The sequence below is a fragment of the Mus caroli genome, chromosome 10 (genome assembly GCF_900094665.2).
Source record: "Mus caroli chromosome 10, CAROLI_EIJ_v1.1, whole genome shotgun sequence".
In the NCBI taxonomy this organism is placed as follows: Eukaryota; Metazoa; Chordata; class Mammalia; order Rodentia; family Muridae; genus Mus; species Mus caroli.
In genome coordinates this window covers 52,953,941-52,976,673 of record NC_034579.1, presented here as the reverse complement: position 1 = coordinate 52,976,673, position 22,733 = coordinate 52,953,941, and the positions used below count along the sequence as shown (strand labels likewise).

At 42.4% G+C, this 22,733-nt stretch overlaps 1 protein-coding gene across 8 annotated transcripts in view; it reads right to left on the bottom strand.

Moving 5' to 3' along the window:
- The window catches only part of Lims1 (LIM zinc finger domain containing 1), a 103,837-nt gene that overhangs the window by 5,247 nt on the left and 75,857 nt on the right, over positions 1-22,733 (bottom strand). For 3 of the 8 annotated variants that reach the window (XM_021173968.2, XM_021173966.2, XM_029482450.1), the window contains exons 2-10: positions 22,113-22,272; positions 12,045-12,111; positions 10,480-10,600; positions 9,956-10,105; positions 7,554-7,704; positions 5,689-5,781; positions 3,084-3,132; positions 931-1,006; positions 570-758 (exon numbers count right to left, since the gene is read on the bottom strand). In XM_021173968.2, coding sequence (XP_021029627.1) covers positions 611-758; positions 931-1,006; positions 3,084-3,132; positions 5,689-5,781; positions 7,554-7,704; positions 9,956-10,105; positions 10,480-10,600; positions 12,045-12,111; positions 22,113-22,272 — 1,015 coding nt within the window. In that variant the 3' untranslated portion in view covers positions 570-610. Of the gene's footprint in view, positions 1-568; positions 759-930; positions 1,007-3,083; positions 3,133-5,688; positions 5,782-7,553; positions 7,705-9,955; positions 10,106-10,479; positions 10,601-12,044; positions 12,112-15,107; positions 15,746-22,112; positions 22,273-22,733 lie in introns of those variants that run through there. The other 5 variants (XM_021173969.1, XM_021173967.2, XM_021173965.2 and 2 more) reach the window with 3 other exon arrangements.

Sequence of the window (22,733 nt, the reverse complement as noted above, 5' to 3'; positions counted from 1 at the left end):
AACCATGAACTAATCATGTCAGTGATCCAACAGAATGTCCAAGACCGAAGCACACCCATACAAAGCGAGAGTAAGAGTCTGGAAACTCAAGGAAATGCCTTCACAAGCGGCAGGGAGCGAGCATGCAGAGCACGGCACAGGACAGCGCTGCTATGCCATCTAGGCGGCTTTGCTCAGCCAGAAGACATGCTGCCAGCACATGTGGTTCTAAAACACCCAACACTCCACTTCCTCAGTTAAATGATTTTAGGTAAAGAAACCAAAGGCTGCAGCAGTTAATTGCCATAAAATACTTTAAAACTGTTCCCACTACTATTTAAAGGTTGTAGAGAAAAGGTGTCTCTTGGTCACACTGACAGGAAAGCTGAGCTGCGGCAGGTATGTACATATTACACAGCCCTTGGTAAGTATGGGTCTCATTAAGCTTTATACTTGTAAAAGACAAAAGAACTAAGTCCACACAGGACGAGTATTTCAATCTCTATGGCCACAAAAAAACACACTTAAAAAAAAAGAAGGCAGAACAACAAAAAGACACACAGAAAAGAAAGGCATCCTAAGAGACTAACCACAGAGAAGCAATGAGAATGGAGTGGGAGGGACAGAAGGTTTACAGACACACTGGCTTTCTCTTTCTCTGCTTGTCCTTATCCTTTGCTTCTCTCTCCCGTTTGGCAAGTCGCCTCTTAAACTCTTCTGGCATTTTCTCATAACAGTATTTGCAGACTGGCTTTAGATCAATTTCAACAAACTTATCCCTTTGAGTAGAACAAAGAAAGGACAGAAGAGAAACAATTAAAGAAAAACATGTACTTTCAGAAGGACTCAAGAGAAAAAAGAGACAGGAATCAATCACTTCCCCTTTTAGATTCTAAATGGCATCTACATCCTTTAGCTTTGGTAATCACAATGGACTGGACCCGTACTTACTTGAGTGTGAGTTTGGTATTGCAGGTGGAGCAGGCAAAGCAGCTCACACACCAGGCCTTGTTGAGGGCAGAGACCACTGTGGGGAAAGAGATCTGGTCACACAGCAGCATTTCACTACGGGAAGAGGGCTTCACTTCCCAACCCTGAAGAACTCGACGGCTGCTCCCCAGGCACCTAGAGGGGGGCTCAAGCCTTCTTTCTTGAGAGGTTCCTTTCCTCTTGAGACAGAGTCCTTACTGTGTAGCCCAGGTTAGACTGAACTTCTGGTCTTCCTGCTTTATGCTCCTTGATTACGGAATTACGTACGTGCACCATGATGTCTGGTAACAAGTTTTGTTTTCTCCCTTGCAAAAGCACAGCCCAAAAGCTCGATGCTACTTCTATGCTTCTAACCAATTTACTTTTTATTTTTATTTTTAGGCAGGGTCTTATTATGAAGCTCTTGGCTGGCCTGGAACTCACAACATATAGACCAGTGTTACCTCCTTCCAGCCTAGCAAGGCTGGCTGTGACCATCCGCAGCCGCTTGAGCAGAGCCACCTGCTGTGCTGCTCCTTTGATGTGCCACTACCTGCCTGAGGCCCAACCTGCCAGAGGCTGAACTGGTTCTCTTCCAACTGTGATCTGTGAGAGAGTTCCCACTAAAAGGCTGACCTATCTACTTTAAAGGAACTTTGCTTGGCCAGGGACAGGGCCTCCCCTTTTCTTTATAAAGCGCGTTTGCTGACATTAAAATTGAGCCCTGAGCAGAGCCTTGTCTTGGTTCCATCCTTATTTCGCGCAGCCTAGCCCCTCTTCTCTTCCAGGTTTCCAAAATGCCTTTCCAGGCTAGAACCCAGACCTGTGATATCTGCTGGCCGGACACAACAGACCAGGCTGGCCCTAAACTCATAGAGATCTCCTGTGTCTGTCTCTTGAGTGCCTGGCTTTTTTCACATTGTTGGAAAGGTAGGTTATGATTTAAGCAAGACTATTTCTATGTTTTTGTTTTTTTGCATGCCTTTGTGCATGTGTGGGTACACATGCATGTGTGTATATATGAAGAGAAGTCAGAGGCTAACACGGAGTTTTCTTTGATCACTCTCCATCTTGTCTCCCAGTTGAACTCAGAGCTAGCCAGAACAGTTAGTGTGGTTGGCAGCTTGCTCTGGGGAGCCCCTCTCTACCTTCCAAACACAGGAATTATAGGCAGGCTGCACTGTGTGAGCAGCATTTCCACGCTGCTAAGGATAGAACTCTGGTCCTCATTACACAAGCATTTATCCTCTGAGCTCTCTCTCTCTAGACATCTTTTGCCTTTTTTTTTTTTTTCTTCCTCGAGACAGGGTTTCTCTGTATAGCCCTGGCTGTCCTGGAACTCACTTTGTAGACCAGGCTAGCCTCCAACTTAGAAATCCACCTGCCTCTGCCTCCAGAGTGCTGGGATTAAAGGTGTGCGCTACCATGCCCAGCTCTTTTGCCCTTTTTTAACTTTTAATTTTTCTTTACTTACAATCTGGAGACACTAAAACACTATTCCTTGTAGCACCATGGGTAGTAGACAACCTTCTGTCTCACCTTGCTCAGGTGAGCTTTTCTAACAAGGCTCCAAGATCCCCGAAGCAATATACATTAGATATAAAATTTTAAACTCCCAATTTTAATGTATCTGACTTAAAGGGGTGTTTCTTTCGAAGTTGAGAATAAGCACCTAACTTCCTTTGTCCTTTCCACGACAGTGTCTCCTGCAGGGAGGAGTTAAATTGACTGCAGTGCACTAATGAAGGTCTTGAACTAACCTTGTATTTCCTGATTAGGTGATGTCTGCTGAGAACCAGAAAGCATGCAGCAAACACTATTGTTTAGAACTTTGTCAGGAAATTTCTGGCAGGACTAGTTAGTGACCATGAGCAAACACAGCTGCTTCCTCTTTGTTACAGCCAATCTGTCCTGCCTGGTTTGCCTCCACAGTACGTCCTAGCACCTTTGTACAGCTTGCACCAGCTGTGCTGCCTTGGTAGCCTGTCTCACTGTTGTACAGTTCTGGAGAAGCATGCCAAAAGGAAAGCAACTGACAGTGCCCGGACTACAAACCACAGGAGCAGCTAGCTTCTTCCCATTTTCCCACCATTGTTTTTATGACAAAGTGGGCCCATCCACCCACAGATACATACCGTCACCTTCTATGACACGGTTGCAATGGAAACAAACATCACCAAACAGCTGAGAATGAAGACAAGAAACAAATGGTGAAGGCTCAAGCTGCGTTAGAATTAAGTTTTTGTTTTTTTTTTTTTTTTTTCGTTTCAGGGTTTCTCTGTGTAGCCCTGGCTGTCCTGGAACTCATTTTGTAGACCAGGCTGGCCTCAAACTCAGAAATCCGCCTGCCTCTGCCTCCGAAGTGCTGGGATTAAAGGCGTGCACCACTACACCTGGCAGAATTAAGTTTTTAACAGTAAATATTTATATGATCTCCATTCTGTTTACCACTGAAAAACAAGTAGCTGGCAAATAAATTTGAGAATTTATTCTTTCTAAAGAAAATCAGTAATTGGTTAGTTACAATGAAACACTCCATTTTCTTCACTTAATCATATCTTTCCTTGTGATAATTTGAGCACCAAAATAACAAAACATACAAAACAACCCTATGCCCAGGAAGGAGGATGGAGGCTGTTCAAGCAGAACGCTGAGGGCAACTGAGCAGGGAGGGTACTAAACTGGGTAACTCTCATTTCCACCCAGAGCAGGCAGCACTCTTGCATGCTACTGAATGTAAGGAGAAAGTGATGAGGAGGACATTTATGCTGTCAGAAAGTGACTGTTCACGGGTTGGGGGTGGACAGTAACTCCCAGTGCAGATATAGTCAACACCAAGCCTGGGTGGGCACCAGTGGAACAGCAATGAACACAGAAGAGAGGTGCTGAGGAAGACATACCACTCTATTCAGTGTTCCAGCCAAGAGCCCATGACCTCAAAATAATAGTGGAGAACCATCTGAAGAGATGAAAGGAAAAGGATATACTAAGGAGACTGGAGATGTTCCATATCTGAGGAGGCTAAAGAAATATAACACTACTGACACTAATCTTAGAGCAGGAGACAAAGAAGTACTATAAGAACATCACTGGGCTGGGTGGTAGTGCAGCCCAGCGCTGGGAATGCTGCTGCAGTAATACAGAGAAACCTTGTCTCTAGAGAAATAGATAAGCAAATGCCTAAATGATGAAAGCAGAATAAGTGAAATCACTATATCAATACTGGTATCTGTGATATATAAGGGAGTTCTGTATTCTAGGGAAATATACATTGAAACATTTGGGGTAAAGGAACATGACTGCATCAAATGCTTATGGTTTAAAGTCCTAACTGAGGAACTATGGGCAGTTGAGGGCTGTGGGAAGGAGAGTCAACTTTCTTTAAGAGTGTAGCTCCTGGTAAGCTGGCCATTCTCTAGTCTACAGCTCCCTACACAGATGTAAATGGGAGCACAAACTGAAGTTGATGGGTTATTAAAAAAAAAGAAAAGAAAAGAAACTGGGGGTTATAAGAAGGCAAAGTATAGGAAGGTAGGGTAAATCTGGGAAGACTTAGAGAAGATAGGATTGAATATGATCAAAACATATTGTATGAAATTCTCAACTAAAAAAAAATTAAAAAAAAAAATCCTATGCAGCCGGGCGTGGTGGCGCATGCCTTTAATCCCAGCACTCAGGAGGCAGAGGCATGCGGATTTCTGAGTTCGAGGCCAGTCTGGTCTACAAAGTAAGTTCCAGGACAGCCAGGACTATACAGAGAAACCCTGTCTCGAAAAATCACAAAAAAGCCCAACCAACCAACCAAAAAACAAGAACAAAAAAACAACCAACCAACCAAAAAAAAAAAAAAAACCCCACAAAAAAGCCAAAACCAACCAACCAAACAAACAAACAAACAAAAAATACCCTATGCATAAGCTGGGCAGGAGTGGCGCATGCCTTTAATTCCAGCACTTGGGAGGCACAGGCAGTCTGAGATCGAGGCCAACATGGTCTGCAGAGCTAGTTCCCAGACAGGACTAGTCTGAGAAACCCTATCTTGAAATACCAAAAACCAACCAACCAACCAACCATCCACTCACCCACCACCCAAAAAACCAAACTAAACCAAACAACAAAAAACTTGCCCTTGCCCTGCAAAAAACCAAACCCCAAACAAAACAAAAACCCAACAAACAAACAAACAAACAAACAACAACCAAAAAATTATGCATGGGTTGTAGAGATGGCTCAGTGGTTAAGAGCACTGGCTGCTCTTGCAGAGAACCTAGGTTCAGTTCCCAGCACCCACATAAGCAGCTTACAACCACCTTTAATTTCAATCTCAGGGGATCCAATGCCTTGTTCTGGGCCCCACAGGCACTGTACACATGGGGTTCATGGACATACATTCAGGCAAACACTCATATACATAAAATAAAAAAACCCTCAAAACAACAACAAAAAACTATGGACATTTAAATGTGCACGTATATCTGTACATAAAAGATATATGTATTAATATAAAGCTCTATTTTTATATAGTAAAATCAAATGCACCCAGAGGAAGCAAAGGGAGATTGTGGGTAAAGGTAGATATATACAGATATTGTTTGTACATTATTTAGTGAGTGTTTTGAGACTCAAAGATTTAAAGTATATCTCTGTAGACTAATGCACATTTTCCAAGAACTTTCTCTCCAGTGGAACATTGATGTTTCAGTTTGCATCTACCACATATCTAGTAAGTACAGTCATTACCTGATTATAGTGAGTTTCACAGTAGGCCAAGCCCTTCCTCTCATAATGGCGATGCCCAAGAAATGGTTTTTCACATTTGGCACAAACAAAATGCTGGAAAAAAATTGAATAGATTAATAACCAGATTTCCATCCCCCCCCCCTTTTTTGGTGATAGTGCCTCACTATATAGATCTTATAGCTCTTGCTGACCTAAAACTTGCTGTGTAGACCAGGTTGGTCTGTAATTTACAGATATTTGCCTGCCTCTGCCTCCTGGGATTAAAGGTGTGTACAATCACACCCAGCAAGACCAGATGCTTTTATGGTCTCAGTTCTAATGTATATGAGGCTCTAATTGGTTACTTTAGGATAATTGCTCAGCACAGGATATGGCTCACATCTTTAATCCCAGCACTCTGTCTCAAAACAAAACAAAACACCAAAAAAAACCCCAAAAAACAAAAAAAAAAACCCCAAAACCCCCAAAAACCCCAAACCAAAAAACAAAACAGAAAATAACTAACTACCCAGCAGTTAGAGCACCCACTCCTCTGGATCTGGGTTTGGTTCCAGCATCCGCATGGAAATTATCACTATCCACATGTCCAGGTCCAGGGGATCGGATGCCCCTGTCTCACCATCATAGGCTCCAGGCACACACATGCAGACAATACATTCATACACATACAATAAAATAATCTTTAAAAAACAAAACAAAAATCCAGCCCATCAAATAAGACATCTGAAAGAAGAGATGGTCATCCCAGCAGTATTTATAACTGAGAATAACTGTTGTTAGATGTGACAATGTTGTCCTCAAGAAAGACTTAGGAAAGTACACATCTACATTATGCTGTCATGTTACAACATTCTAGATTTTTTTTATTTACTATAAAGTTGTGCTTGTTCATTTTTGTAAACTTAACACAAACTAGTCTGTAGTCTCCCCTCCGGAAGCCAGAAACCTGCTTGCTCAGGGGTGGAGCTTACCGCTCAATCGTTCTGCCACGCCCACTGCTGGAACCTGCCGCTTTGCTGTTCAGAGCCATACACGTGGTCACCCTGCTACTGGACCCCAAGATTATTTGGTGGGAATCGGGCCCCTCCCCCTTCCTTCATAACGGAGTGCCGGAATAGTAAAAATTGAACCTTGAGCAGAGACCTTTGTCTTGGTTCCTTCCTTATCTCGCGCAGCCCAGCCCCTCTTCTCTTCCAGGTTTCCAAAATGCCTTTCCAGGCTAGAACCCAAACCTGTGATCTGCTGGCCGGACACAACACTAGTCCATAATTCTAGGAGTTGCCTCTCTAAGACTGGCCTGTGGGCATGTCTGTGGGGTATTTTCTTGCTTGCTAATTGATGTGGGCGGGCCCAGCCCACTGTGGGTAGTGCTATCCCTGGGCAGGTGAGTCGGGGCTGTGTAAGAAAGGGAGTTGACAATGAGCCTGGAAGCAAGCCAATAATCAGCATTTCTCCTTGATCTCTGCTTTAGTTCTTACCTTGGCTTCACTTCACAATGGACAATAACTTATAATCCATAATAAACCCCTTCTTTTTCCCAATTTGCTTTTAGGTAGCTGTTGTTTGTTTTTGAGTCTCTCCTTATATTGAGTTCTAGCTGTCCTAGAACTTAAATGTAGACCAGGCTAGCTCTGAACTTATAGAGATCCTCCTGGTTCTGCCTCCCAAGTGCCAGGATTAAAGGAGTGTGCCCCCACACTTGGTTTGGTCAGGTTTTTTGTTTTGTTTTAGTCATAGTGATAAACTAGGACAAAAGTCAACTGTTGTTTTAGATGTCCACATTTCATCCTTGACTGTTATCTTGATAGCACACTTGAGGCATGGAGACTGAAAGCACTGGCTCCCCTTGGGCAGGCTGTACTCACCTCCACATGCCATTGCTTGCCCATGGCATTCACTACTCGCCCTTCAATGGGCCTCCTGCAGGCGCCACAGATAGGGACCCCCATCTTATCATGGCATGGCAGACAGTATAGCTCCCCTTTCAGCTCCCGAGCATCAGCAGTTAGCTCCTTCCTGTCCACCAAAAGACATTAAACTGAATACTATTGTACAACCGGATGGGAACCCAATAGGGTAGCAGGATTTTTTTTTAAACAAGATTTTAAAAGCTATAATTATAAGAATCCCTGATAATTTCTATTTTCCCCTCATTAAAGGTGATCTGAGAAACTTGAATTAAGAGACTTGGCTGGGTTTCAGGTTGTTACTAGTATCTTGCATTAATGGTGAGACACAAGGAAAGGTCAGACACATGCCACTTCAATCATGCTTATCATTGTTGTCTTATAATAACATATTACATCTCAGTCCATCTGTCTTCCTTAAAACTCCCAGTGCTGGATCCATGTCTGTAATCCCAAAACTTGGGAGGCTGAGGACAGAGGATTGTGAATCTGTGGACAGCCTATGATACATAGGTGTTTATTAATATAAAAATATAAATTATATTAAGTTCAGGGCACATGAACTGAAAAGCTATTGGAAGTTAATGGCTACTGGTGGAAGAGGAGTCGTTTATCTTCAGGGTGTAGCCATTTAGGTAAGGTGTTCAAGATGCAGGAAATAACTCCACAGCCACATACTTGCAAGCAATCTTAGTTAAACTCAGTGGCCTAAAACAACAAGGATAAGAGAAGATAGTGGGAGTGATTTTCATTAAAGAATATTATAACTATTAAGACAAAAAATAGTAAGAAAAGATAAATTATACTGGCAAATTGTCATGGGCTTTAAAAAAAAAATGTATGTGTATAAGCACTTTGTTTGCATGTATGTCTGTGTACCTGGTGCATACATGCAAAGGCCAGAAGAGAGCATTAGATGCCCTGGAACTGATGCTACACAGGGTTGTCTTTTGCCACATGGTGCTAGGAACTAAGCCTGGGTCGCCTACAAGAACAACTAATGCTCTTAACTATTGAGCCATTTCTCCAAATCCCAGAATCCAGCATGTTTATTTCAAATGTCTTTTAAGGCTCCCTGTTCTGGGGCAGGCTAGCCCTCTACTGCTGCAAAAGGGAGGAAGGACAGTAAACAACTAAGGCTTTTAAAAGAATTAAGCCTTTGAGAACAGCTAGAGTGGAACCATTTCCAACAAAGGTTACCATTGTTCAGCCATTGGTATAAGCAGGCCTGTGGTGGCCCTGGAAAGCTAAAAGCTCATCCAGGGAGAGACCATTCTGCTCTGTCTATAAATTTCTCAATCAAGAACTTAACATGAGGGCTGGAGAGATGGTTCAGCGGTTAAGAGCACCGACTGCTCTTCCAGAGGTCCTGAGTTCAATTCCCAGCAACCACATGGTGGCTCGTAACCATCTGTAATGGGATCCAATGCCCTTTTCTGGTGTGTCTGAAGACAACTACAGTGTATTCATATAAATAAAAATAAATAAAAAAATAACATGAGAGCTGGGCATGGTGGCGCATGCCTTTAATCCCAGCACTTGGGAGGCAGAGGCAGGTGGATTTCTGAGTTCGAGGCCAGCCTGGTCTACAAAGTGAGTTCCAGGACAGCCAGGGCTATACAGAGAAACCCTGTCTTGAAAAAACAAAACAAAACAAAACAAACAAACAAACAAACAAACAAAAAAGAACATGAGAACTGGAGAGATGGCTCAGCGGTTTAGAATACTGGCTGCCCTTGCAGAAGCCCTTGGTTCAATGTCAGCATTCACATGATGGATGACATTTTTTAGTTCCAGGGTATCTAATGAGCTCATCTGACTTTCATGGTCACTAGGCTCATATGTAGTACATATACTGTATACCAGCAAAACACCAATACACATAAAAAAATAACTCAAGCAATGACTGTCTTCAGCAGAGTATCTCTAGCTATTTCTGCTGTATGCTGTAAATGCCTAACCTGATAATGTGACTTCTACATGCTCTCTCCATTGGGCTACTCTACTCATTTCTGCCAGATGTTGTAGGCACCTGATTTGGTGATGTTCCGCTGTCTGTCTGTTGCTTCTTATGTTCTGTCTGCTAATTGTTCTTTTACTTTGCTTACTACCTTCTTCTAACATGAAAAGTTGGGGGAATTGAGGTTTAATTCCATGGTAGACCATTTGCCTAGTCTGCACAAGACCCTAGGTGCACAGTACATTCATGTGAGCACATGCTCACATGCAGAAAATAAAATAAAATAAAATAAAAGCTTGAAGAAAACAAGTTGGTTTGCTGCAGTAACAGAAAAATAGGTAACTGCTCCTTCACTTTGATTCTACTGTTTTGCACAATGTCAGGGAAAATACTGTAATACCCGCAGTTGGCACAGTTGAAGTGGTCTGGATGGTAAGGATCGTTCTTGAAGATCAGAGGCTGTTCATCAATGATGGCATGGCATTTCTGGCAGATGTATTTTCCAAGGCCTCTGGCTTTTTCACGATTATGACATGGGCGACATAAGTGTCTATAAAGGGCCAAAATGGAAATTTAAAATCTTAAGTTCTTTTTAATCATTAGAAATATACTTCTCATATCTCTGACTAAAGATTAAAGAAACCATTTTTTAGAAAACTATCTCCTGTGCTAGAATCAAAGTAGAGAAAAAATCTTTTCCACTAGTAACTCATGATGCACATGGACTTCATCTCTGCCTCCCTCTCCTAGCAGAACAGGAGGCAGCAGTAACAGACTCTGTGACCAAACTCTGGGGTCATTTCACATGGTTAGTCCTGAGTTCCCACACCTTAGAGCACTACCTCAGACTCTATAGAAAAAAAACACATGAGAGTTAACAGTCCCTTTGTCCACCCACAGTCAACAAGGATGGAAAACTCCTACCTGCCAGCATTCTTGACAAACCCTATGTCTGCCAGCACTTCCTGGCAGAGGTCACATCGGAAGCACTCAGGATGCCAGCTGTTGTTCATGGCTTTGATAACCCTGCCAATGATGAATTCACCTACAGGAAAGTAAAGCACAAAGAATGTTGTGAGGTGTCTTATTTGCCATAAATGAAAGGGAAGTGTTTATGGAGGGACTGACTCTAGTGTTCCTCCCATACGAAGCTACTGCCTTACCCCTAAGTTGTCTTTAAGATATCACCTCTTCAGCCCTTGCAATTTTCCCTTTTACTTTTTTACATAGGACCTCAAGTGAGCCCTTAAACTTGAGATCCTCCAGCCATGGCCTCCCATGTACCTAGGATTACAGGTCTGCATTACCAGCCTAATTTAAAAGAGAGCCTTTTACACTGTATCTGTTGGAGTAAGAGAACAGACAGATGATCTTTCTCTCATTTGGGTCCTCATTTTTTATTTTGCATTTTAAAACTGTCCATATTGTACCTTACTGTACCACACCATACCATACCATACCATACCATACCATACCATACCATACCATACCATGGCTTTCCTTTCCAAGCTCTTTCAAGTCCTGAGCTCTTCCAGTGCCTCTTAGTTGTTTATGCCCACAGTGACACAGAGAGCTAAAATCTTATAGCACTCTTTCCTTTCACTCTCACTACACACCCCCTCAACCCTCTCACTCCATGAGGATCCAACCAAGGGCCTTAAGAATGCTAAGCACATTTCTACCACTGAGTGTTATAACTTCAGTCTCTACAAAGTATTTTCTGTTTTTTTTGTTCTTGCTATGTTTTTGAGACACTCACTTCCTTCACCAATCATTTTTATCATTGAACTCAGGGTCTCCAAGCCCTAGAAATGTTCTAGCTTAGTCACCACTGAAGTGGCTACGATGAGTGAGCTAAGTACAAAAGCACCTTTATCCAGTCAACTGAAACCTTCCCTGGCCAGACCACAAGCAAGTTGGCAAAGGCTATGTGCAGAGGGAAAAGCAGTGCAGTAGGCCCACTACTGGCTTTACCCACGTGTCGATAAGTCAATTCTCTCCAGACTGTGGCTCTTATTTAGTTCAATAGCAAGTACTCTCTGGTGTTAAATGACTGTCCAAGTTAGCTTTACCTGTCAACTTGAGGCATCCTAGAATCACACGAGAAGGGAGTCCCAGTTGAAGGCCAGATCAGAAGGCCTGTGGCCATGTCTGTAGGCGAGTGTCTTGATGGTTAGTTATCTAGGAGGGCCCAGCCTACTATGTGGCACAATGTCCGGGGGCAAGTGGCCCTGGACTTAAATATACAGCCATAGCTGAGCTTAAGCCTTTTGGCAAGCCAGCAAGCTGTTTCTCCAGTTTCTGCTTCAGGCTTCTGCACTGCCTTCCCTCAGCGATGCACTGCTTCCTGAAGCACACATGAGATAGGCCCTTCCTCTCTCAGCTGCTTTCAGTCAGAGGGTTTTCTCATCACAAAAGAGACAAAACTACTATAGTGACGTATATGAGTGTGAAACTTATTTTCACTTATATTCAGCAGTAAAACTTACCACACTGGTGGCAGCAGGGAGCAAAGAGCATTTGGAAATCATGCTCACAGTACTTCCTTCCTTCAAACTGAAAGAAAAACCATGAAGGCCATCAGCTTCATATATATGTGAAACAAGCACAGAAAGAGATTATTTCATGAAAAGACAAAGTGGCTTTTGCTGTTGTTTTAGTGTGTGTGTGTGTGTGTGTGTGTGTGTGTGTGTGTGTGTGTGTGGTAAACCCAAATCCTTGTGAATCTTAGAAAATTGTTCACTGCCAATCAACTACGCCAGCCCTTACCAAAGGGGGTTTTATTTATTTATTTATTTTTGGAGACACAGTCTCACTTTGTAGCCCTAGCTGTCTGTCCTGGAACTTGTGCTGTAGACTGGATTGTCCTTGAACTCACAGAAATCTGCCTGCCTTTGCCTCTGCCTTATGAGTGCTGGGGTTAAAGCTGTGTGTCACCTCCCCAGCTAACTTTGGGACCTTCCATATTCCTCTACATTGGTACAGGGAATAAACTGTACAAACACGAGGTACTCTAAACCAACATTAAAAACAAAACAAAACCAAACAAAAAACAATCCATATACATAGATGTGTGTTCTTATAACCCTGGCCTGGGGAAGGTGGCAGAGTGACAGACGGACAAGGCTCATTGGCCAGACAGCCTAGCCCACTGATGAACTAACTTCAGGTTCAGTGAGAAACAGTGTCTCAAAATATAAAAGTGGAGAACAATCAAAGAAAACAACCTCAACTTGCACACATATGTACGGGTACATATGTGCATGCACACAGGCACACCACCCCCACATACAGAAACTATAGAAGGCCAGGACACAGTGAATAGCTGGGTCTCACCTCTGACTGCTTATTTTTGATGTACATATTTTAACTTTAAGGATTATAAAAATATTTATTATTATTTTTATACATGGGTGTTTTGTCTTCATACATGTCTGTGCACTGTGTGTGTCTGGTGTCTATGAGGGCAGAAGAGAGCATCAGATCTACTAGAACTGGACTCTAGATGGTTGTTAGTTATGATCTAGGTGTTCAGAATTAAGTCTGGATTTTTTGCAGAAGCAGCCCTTAACCACTGAGTCAGCTCTCCAGTCTCATTTACTTTTATAAATTTAATGAAAGATCCAGAACTCTCAACTAAGATAATCTGGATATATGTAAAGCTCCTTCTTGCATTACTTTAGGCCAGTATTTAAAATTTTCACTGTAAACTTAAATAGTTACAAGAAGTACATATTCTAGAATAATTTTTAAAAATTATTGTGTATGGGTTTTTTGCTTGTCTATATGTCTGTACCACTTGCATGCCTGGTGCCCATGGAGGCAGAAGAGGGTATCAGATCCCGTGGAACTGGTTGTTACAGACAACTGTGAGCTGTCCTGTGGGTTGTGAGAATCAAACCTGGGTCCTGCAGAGGAGCAACTAATGCTCTTAAGCACTGAGCCATCTCTCCAGCTCCTTAGTTATTTTTTTGAGACAGGGTTTCAATATGTAGTCTTGGCTGGCCTAGAACTCTCTATGTAAGCCAGACTGACCTTGAACTCACAAGGAATTATAACATTCTGGAAAGATAGCTATGTTCACAGCTTTAAAAAGATTGATTTTATGTATCGAAAGATGGCCTAGTCGGCCATCACTGGAAAGAGAGGCCCATTGGACTTGCAAACTTTATATGCCCCAATATAGGGGAATGCCAGGGCCAAAAGAATGGGAATGGGTGGGTAGGGAAGTGGGGGGCGGTATGGGGGACTTTTGGGATAGCATTGGAAATGTAATTGAGGAAAATATGTAATAAAAAATATTAAAAAGAAAAAAAAAGATTGATTTATGTTTATTTACAGTGTGCATATGTCTGAGGAAGCATGTATATCATATGTGTGTGGGTACATGTGTGGCAGTTGTTGAACTGCCTCACCATGGATGCTGAGAACCAAACTCAGATGTTCTTAACAACTGAGCCATCTCTCCAGTCCTGCTCAGAGCTTCCTGTCAGTGCTCTGTGTTTGCCTAGTGGGACTCTATGTGCATGTGAGTGTGCACATGTATGGTAGGGGGTGTCTTGAGGGGGAATGGTATCTAAATGCAAAGCCAAAGCAGATACTAGAGGTCTAGAGGTCAGAAGATGAACTTGGTTATCAGTCCTTGCTTTCTACCTTATTTGAGACAGGGTCTCTTGTTCACTGCTGTGAACAGTTGTTCTATAAGCTTTTAAGAATTCTCTTTCTCTCTCTCTCTCTCTCTCTCTCTCTCTCTCTCTCATCTTTTCATAGGTGTACACTACTGCATTTGGCATGGCAGGGGGGGTGGGCTAGAGACAGAGTTTTTCTGTGTAGCCCTCGCTGTCCTGGAATTCATGTTGTAGACCAGGCTGTCCTTGAACCCAGAAATTCACCCACCTCTGTCTCCCAAGTGCTGGGATTAAAGGCATGTGCCACCACTGCCTGGCATGGATCTCTTCTTAGAAAGGGGGGGTGGGGGAGCAGGTAGACAGACAGACAGACTGACTGACTCAGGAAACAGAGTCCAAGTATTCAGGAACTGATTCCATTGCAATAACCTGCATTCTAGATCCTGTGCTCCTCTGTGATACAAGATCCAGTAGGACGGACTACCACTCCTATTCCAAGAGATTTTGCTATAACAAGCTGCTTCTTTTCCACACACTGTAGAGACTATGAGCATAAAATATTTAATTAAGAGTCTGGGGATCAGCCGGGCAGTGGTGGCGTACACCTTTAATCCCAGCACTTGGGAGGCAGAGGCAGGAGGATTTCTGAGTTCGAGGCCAGCCTGGTCTACAGAGTGAGTTCCAGGACAGCCAGGGCTACACAGAGAAACCCTGTCTCAAAAAAACCAGAGTCTGGGGAATCCCATAAATTAACCCAGAAAAGTTTGGGATATAAAATGAAGAACAAACCAGAAACTATAAATTTTGAAGAATCAAATTTCCATAAACACTATATTTTAGATAATTACATTAAACCCTCAAGCCAATTTAAAACAAGGAATACTATATTAGTTACTTTCTGTTGCTGTGATGAAACTCTGACTAAAAGCAACTCAAGGAAGAAAGGGTTTATTTTGGCTTCAGTTCCAGAAGGACAGAGTTCATCATAGCAGGGAAGGTGTGCCCTAGTGGCAGGAGCAGGAAGCTGGCTGATCACATTTTTACTCACAGACAGGAAGCAAAGAAAGAAAGCAGGAAGTGGGGTGAGTCAATAAATCCTCAAGCCCACTTCCAGTGATGTACTTCCTCTCTCAAGGTTCCACAACCTTTCCAAACAGCACCACCAGCGGGGAACCAAATGTTCAGATGAAGGAGCCTATAGGCGATGCTTCTCATTGATATCACCACAAATACAATAAGCAAGAAACATTATGTCCCAAGAGATAGGGTGGTGTGGGAGAAGATGAGCCCCATGGCAACAGCCCTGCTTCTGTGTAGGTTTTGGAGTTCTGTAAATATTCCTATCAGAGGGGCAAGGGAGGAGGGTTAATAACTGTTGCTTTAAAGCCAATAATCGGGAACTTAGCTGATGGTCTCATTTCAGAAATGCAGATGCTGGACAGTCACTTGGTGATTTATACATCTGTCATGAATTGCTCTGAGACAAGTGGGTCAGTAGATAAGCAGAGAGGCTGGCTTTGGAGTTTCCTCTCTTCAGTCTTCACTTCTCAGTCCCAGCCTTCCTGAATAATCAGGATACAGTATTAGAGGAAATGAGCGAGGAAACTCTTGGTTAATCATTGTTCCATTACAGCATTCATTACCAACAGGCCTTTCCTGTTAAGATAGACTGGGATGGGGGAGAAAGGCACACACTGGGAAAACCAAACAAGAAGAGAGAAAAATCTGCAGCATGAACAGAGAGCTTGGCCCTGAGAGTGCTGGCTGGATCTGCAGCACACAAAGAAGGCTACTGTCAGGCCCTTGTTCTGGGTCCAGTCTATGCCACTTGGAAAGATTTGTGGAATTGGATCCCTCTATTTAGCTCACTTCTAAAAATACTTCAAGGGAAAAAAAATTACCTCTTTTGGTAGAGATAACCAAGGTATCACAAAGCTATACTTAGGAACCACTATTGCAGGTGTCTGGGTCTGTTTAAATGGGCATTCCCTCCAGAAGATAGCTAAAATCTTATGGAAACGAGCACTGATTTATTTCTATTTATTTAGTTTCTGAGACAAGCTCTCTCCACGTAGCCCTAGCCATCCTGATCTCACTCTGTAGACTAGGCTGGCTTCAAACTCCCAGAGATCCACCTGCCTAGCTGGGGCCAAGGGCGTGCACCACCACCACCCAGCAGCACTGACTCTTTTAAATATAACTACATTATTCAACTTGAAAACCTATAGCCATGAGTAACTCACACATTCATGCAAACTCTACATAACCAGAGCTGTGAAAACTATGAAAAGAACCCTGGGATCTGACACTGGCTTTCTGTAAGTATCTACAGAATGTGTGAGTGAAGTTTTTAGAAAAAACATGTTCTATTATGAAACTTATCTAAATCATTTCAGTTTCTGAGACAGATAGGGCAATGTAGTACAAGAGAATGCAGCTTTGGAGACGAGTCCTGAGAGAAAAATCGAGTCAGCTGTCACTATATACAGTAGGCAAGGGCTTGCTTTACCACATGTAACCAGTGATACCTAGGTTTGTAGGATTCGTGTAACTATCAAATGAAAAGACAACAACTTAGAATGCATCTTGTGTAGTAAATGGCTCACAAACAGATGCTGAGTTATTTTGGGGACAAGTATGACCTTATAAGTCTTGTATGCTGGCAATGTACAATACTTCTGAACAGGGGACTAGCTCCCTGGCAAGGTACGGGTAGCACAAGCATGCTGCCTTAGGACACCTATGACACTGAAAGCCCCATCTCAATCAAGGCTTGGAGAAGCATCACTAACTGGGACTTGAACACATTAGCTAAGCCTTCTACCACTGCAACACACCCCAGCTGTCCTGCTATGTTTTCAACATGCTCACACTGTTAGAAGGTTACTATTTTCTGATGAAGACTAAAACGAGTGTTAATTTCTATAGCCTAATAGGTTATTTTAAAATAAAATGCAGAATAGTATCAGAATGAAGGAAACTGGATTTTAGTTTGGCAATCCAGCACTAATAACGTAAAAGAAATCTTACTTTCTCTTAAATGGAGATAATAATTTCTTCATTATAAAGAGCTGGGAGCTATATTTCCTTGGGTATTGGACATGTCTCATGATCTTTTTAGTTTACATTTCAGTGCTGGGATTGGATCCAGGGCCTTCTACGTGATGAGTATACACTCCACTGCTAACCACACCCCTAGGCCCACCTGCTATTTTAAGCAAGCAAGTAAGCAAAGAAAGAAAACAGCACACCTTTTTGGTGGGGTCTTTTTTCTTTTGAGAAAAGTCTCATGTAACTCAGGCTAGTCTCAAACTTCCTATGTAGTCAAGAGTGGCTTTCAGTTCTTGATCCTTTCTCTCCATTTCCCAAGTGCTGGGATTATGGTTATGTATTAGAGATAGCAGATCAATGTGGACAGTCTTTGTGGCAGAAGTATTCAAAGTTAAGTGGGAAGATGAGTATTGTAACAAACAGTCACAGCGAAGTATAAGGTGCTCCGTGTAAGAGACGAATCTGAGTTCTGCGGACTCAGAGAAGACATGGACGGAAGCAGATGGAACTGGCTGGTTACATTAGTAAAGAACCTCCCGGGCAAGCAGCATCCATACATCAGTTCTTCTTGGTGAACAAATCTGCAAAGCACCTTATTTTTCAGAGGGAGACAGGTTTCTACCTAAATTGAAACTTTTTAGGTTCCTGTTTGAAAGCACATCATCTAGTGATATCTAGCATATCACTGAGTGAGTAGGGATCACATCTGGGTAGTATTCCTAGTAGCTGCTATGCATTCTTTTTGGTTCTGCTTTTCTTTTAAGACAAAGTTTTACTTTTAAAATGTTTTATTTATTTTTCTGTTATGAGCATTCGCCTACTTGTATGTCTGTTCACCACATATTCCTGGTGCTCAACATGGCAAAAGAGAGCATGAGATCCCATGGCCTTGGAGGTACCAGTGGGTGTTGGGAATTCCTGCTCCTCCTTGCCTCTCCCAGGTGCTGGAATTATAAGCCTATGCAATCATAACCAGCTATACCATGTACAGATGCATCAGAAATGCTTTTGTTCACATCTCTAGCCATGTGTTCTAGTGAGTGGGTAGTGAAGAATCTGGCTCCAGACTTCTCTTTGCCTAGAGGGATGAATATCCTAGTCAACTAATCTAATACATTAGGAAGTTCCACAAAGAAAAGTGAATCATGCTTTAAAGTAAGTCAACAAAACTTGTCTCCCCCCACCTTAAATTTGAGACAGTGTCTTATTAAGCAAGCACACCAAGATAGTACTGAACTTGCAAATCTCCAGCCTTGGCCATCCAAATGATGGAACCACAGGTCTGTGCCACCATATTTGTTTATCTGTAAGTCTTCATAACTGGTTCCAAGGGAAAAGGAAGAGTAAGGACTGTGGAAATAAGGGGAAGAGGATACTTTGACAAAAGTTAAAAGCAATAATAGCAAAGGTATGGACTGGAGAAGAGACCTTCTCCGGTCTATCTTCCAAAGTGCCGGGGACTGAACCTAGGGCTCTTTGAAAGCTAAACAAGAAAGCATTATATCACCAACCCATATGCCCTGCATGGCTCATTATACTAAGATTGATACATACACACCAAGTCTCTGCCTGTAATCTCAGCACCAGGAAGCTAGAGGATCAGGAGTTTAAAGTCACCCTCAGCCAGGTGGACTATATAATCTCAAAAAACAGACAGAGACCCCAGACCAACAAAATCAAATGGACTTTTAGTTCTGGAAAACTTTCCATTGTTGGGAATAGCTGAACACACATCTTATTCTTTGATGGGGATAGCTTTTTCTCTAAGAAGTCATCTAATCAAAAGTAAAGTTCTTATTTTCCATCTGTGGCTTTATAAATCTTTGGCTGGAAAATGGACCTTAAACAGTAAACATTGTAGCTAAAATAGCTGTCTTCCTTAGGACCCAGAAGGCAACAGCCCCTTAATAGCCCAATGCTGGGATTTGTAACATCTTTTGGAATAATACTAGGGAGATATTTATAGCCCAGCAGTGAAGAGAGTAAGGAGTGAACAGGAGGACAAGTGTGAGTCATGTTTTATTCTGATCTGCTCAGGCTGTTTCCATGCTTTCCCCTCTGACCAAACATAAATGGTTTTGCAACTGACAGGACCACATGTAGAGGCAGGTGCACGGAAGGTAAGCACTGCTAGCTCAGAAAGACAGTGATATTTAATGCCAAAATAGCAGGCAAGGGACGACATCAGAGAAAGGCATGAAGAGGGACTGGAGGACTCCAGAGGGCAGATCAGGTAGAAGACAAACCAGAACTAAGTTTTCCCTCTGAGTTTCTGAGGTCTTTCCTTAATTGCTGTTCCAGTAACATTTCCTTAATCTTAAGAAGAGACCTGAATGGATACTAGGGTCAATATGGGCTCTAACACCTGTCACATCACAAACTGCTACCTGCTGTGTTGTCAAGGATGTCTTCACCTCTCAGGGCCACAAAGGAAAGAAAGGTAGGGATTAAAGGGAACGTATACAGTATGAGTAACACTGCTCCCTGCTTTTTTGTTTTTTGATGTGTACACAGACATGTTCATGTGCGCATTGTATGTGTACAATTACACATGTACATGTATTTGTGACTGTAGTCCACCTTATTTTTGGAGATAGGAGCTCAACCTACCTTGACCACACTGATTTCATCTAGAGCCTAGGCAGGTAGGTCTTCCCATCTCTACCTCCTCAACTATGGTATTATGGGGACGTGTCACTACTTCCGGTTTTTAAGGTAAGTGCTGGAGACTTGAACTCAGGTCCTCATGCTTGCATGGCAAGCGTTTTACTGACTAAGCCATCCCCTATATTTCTGGAACCGCTGTGTGTGCTGTGAGCCGGTCATGAGTATCTATCATTACATGTTGCTCTGGCATCCATCCGCTGTGAACAGAAGCTATATTTTCTCACACCAGAGAAAGTATCAGTCACCCTGTCTCCAGATCTATGCTTTCCAGTTCTATAGTATGATCAATCCAGATGACCAGTGTTCCCTGGTCAGCTAGATATAGCTTGAGTAGCCGGGCTGACTCCCACACCAGCACGGATTGTACAGATACAGGTGTCGCAGCACGCCATCTGAAATTTGTGCCTACTTGCTTTAAGCCTACTAATGAAAACTTCACACGAGTCTTGTTTGGACGCTGATGACAAATAAAGTCTTGACTCATGGATTCCTTTCTCTCTACCCCTGCCTGTACTTTTCTAGCCTCTGTGTATTGACTTTCATGAATGAATAACAAAAGCCTTATATTTAACTTATATTTTCCCTAATTCTTCATAAAGATCTTAAAATCAAAACAGTCTTATCTGGCTGAGTTAAGAGATTTCAGAGCCTTTGTCAAATTCTAAGAGTTTGTTAAACTGAATGACAGCAGTCCAACAGCTGCCTTCCCTCCCATGCCATCACAATCCCTAGGGGCCTAACTTCTGTTTTTCTTACCAATGACAGCCATTCAGAGTCAACAGAGCATCTGGCTCACCACCATCATCTATGTACCCTGGGAAGTTCTTTCTATCTTCTCTTCTACAGTTGGATTTCTGACAAAAAAGATTCTCTAAGGAATTAAAAAAAAAAAAAAGAGTATCTCCCTACTACTAAGGGTTTTTGTTTGATTTTTCTTGAGGTGTAGTAGAAACTCCTGAATAATATGCGTACTATTGAATAAAATTTCATTCTGTGACTCAATGCTCAATGCTATTTCCTTGCATTGCACTAATACTGACAATTTACAAATGGAAGTTTGTTTTTTTTTAAACATCTATGGGGGAACAAATGGCGTTTTCTAGGCTGGCATGGGAATTTCAATCTGCACAGAGCAGGGAAAGGCCTCAGTGGTACTAATAGTTTAGTAATGACTGCTATAAACTACCTTTCCTTTTTCAGGCATAGAGACAGGAAAATCGAAGTCTGGCAGGAGAAAAGGAAAAAAACCTCAAAGGGGAGAGATGGTTCGGCCATTAAGAACAGCGGACCTTAGTTCAATACCCAGTATCTACATGGCAGCTCACAACCCGCTTTAAATCCAGTTCCAATGGATCTCATAATCTCTTCTGGCCTTTAAGGGCACCAGGCATGCATACGATGCACAGATATATATGCATGGAAAACACCCATATACATAAAATAACAATTAAAAATCAAAGAACAGACATTTTTAGCTTTATCAGAATTCTATGCACATGTATCATATAAAAATGCACACATTTGCAAATATGTTAAGTGATATGTTAACAAAAATGAATTGCCAAAGTGATTACTCTCATGTTCACTCATGATGTGGGGAATGAGCTTTCCTAGGCCATCTCCATAATACGCTTCCCGTGATAAGAAAGTTTCAATATGATTGAAGTACAGATCACACAATGACATCAAGAAAAACAAGTGTTCAGAAAATAACTTAAGACACATAGAAGGGCTAAACAGAGTGGTTCCTGCAGTGCTCAAGTCCTAACAAGATCCTCCTTAGGAAATACATGCATGGAAATCTGCAGAATGTGGCTTGGAAATCAGGGAGTTGGTGACACGGGTTCCCCTTTAGGAAGATGTGCAATGATATCCTGATAGTAAGACCTAGGGATGAGGTTGGGCAGATTCCATGTAGGAGCAAGCATTGGGGGAGGCCAGAGATGCTTCTGCTGCAGGCCTGGTGAAAGGATTCTGTACTTGGAGCAGAAGTACTCAGGTCTGATCGGCAGTTACAAGACACTGTAGATTCTGAACTGAGATGTACTGATGGGCATGAATGTAGGTAGTTATGCATGGGCATCCTATTTAGGTTGGGACCCACAGGTTCCACATGCATTCCACCACTGACCTCCCAGGTACTAAATACCTGGCACTTAGCTCAATCTCTGGTAAGGAATCTGCAAGTGAAGGACAGCTGAGTTGACCCACCTCATAAAAGAGTCCTTCTGGGAACTGCTGGAAGCACTGAGCACATACGAAGCACTGTTCATGGTACAGCTCACCATTACTGTTCACGATCTTTTCAGCAGGTGCAAAGCCTCCCTTGCAGCGCTCACACGTGGCACTGGCCAAGGCATTGGCCATGTTGCTAAAACACACAAAGGGCAAGACAGAGATTGTTAACCTGTTAACTGAAAGAGCAGACAGCATCAAGAACGAGGAGCAAACTCTATCTGGACACAAAAACTCCTATTTTATCCATAAAACCAGATTTCCCAAGTTCTCTAATTGAAAATGATCCTGTCTCACTAACCTTGGCACTTTAATTTCTATAAGGACCTCTTGCTTTGTTTCTGTTTGATTTTAACATTTTCAGCATTCTTGTAAGCAGTGTTGGATACAAAGAACACAGATCAAAGCCAAAAGTTCTCTTCGCTGGTGCAGTGGTGTACACCTCTAGTTCCAGCCTTTTAGGAGATAGAGGCAAGGAAGGTTGCTTGAACCCAGAAGTTCAAGAACAGCCTGGACCAAATAGCCATAGCGAGACTGTCTCAAATAAATAAATCAATGGATAAATGTTTCCCTTAAAGAACTCAGAATTACAGCTGG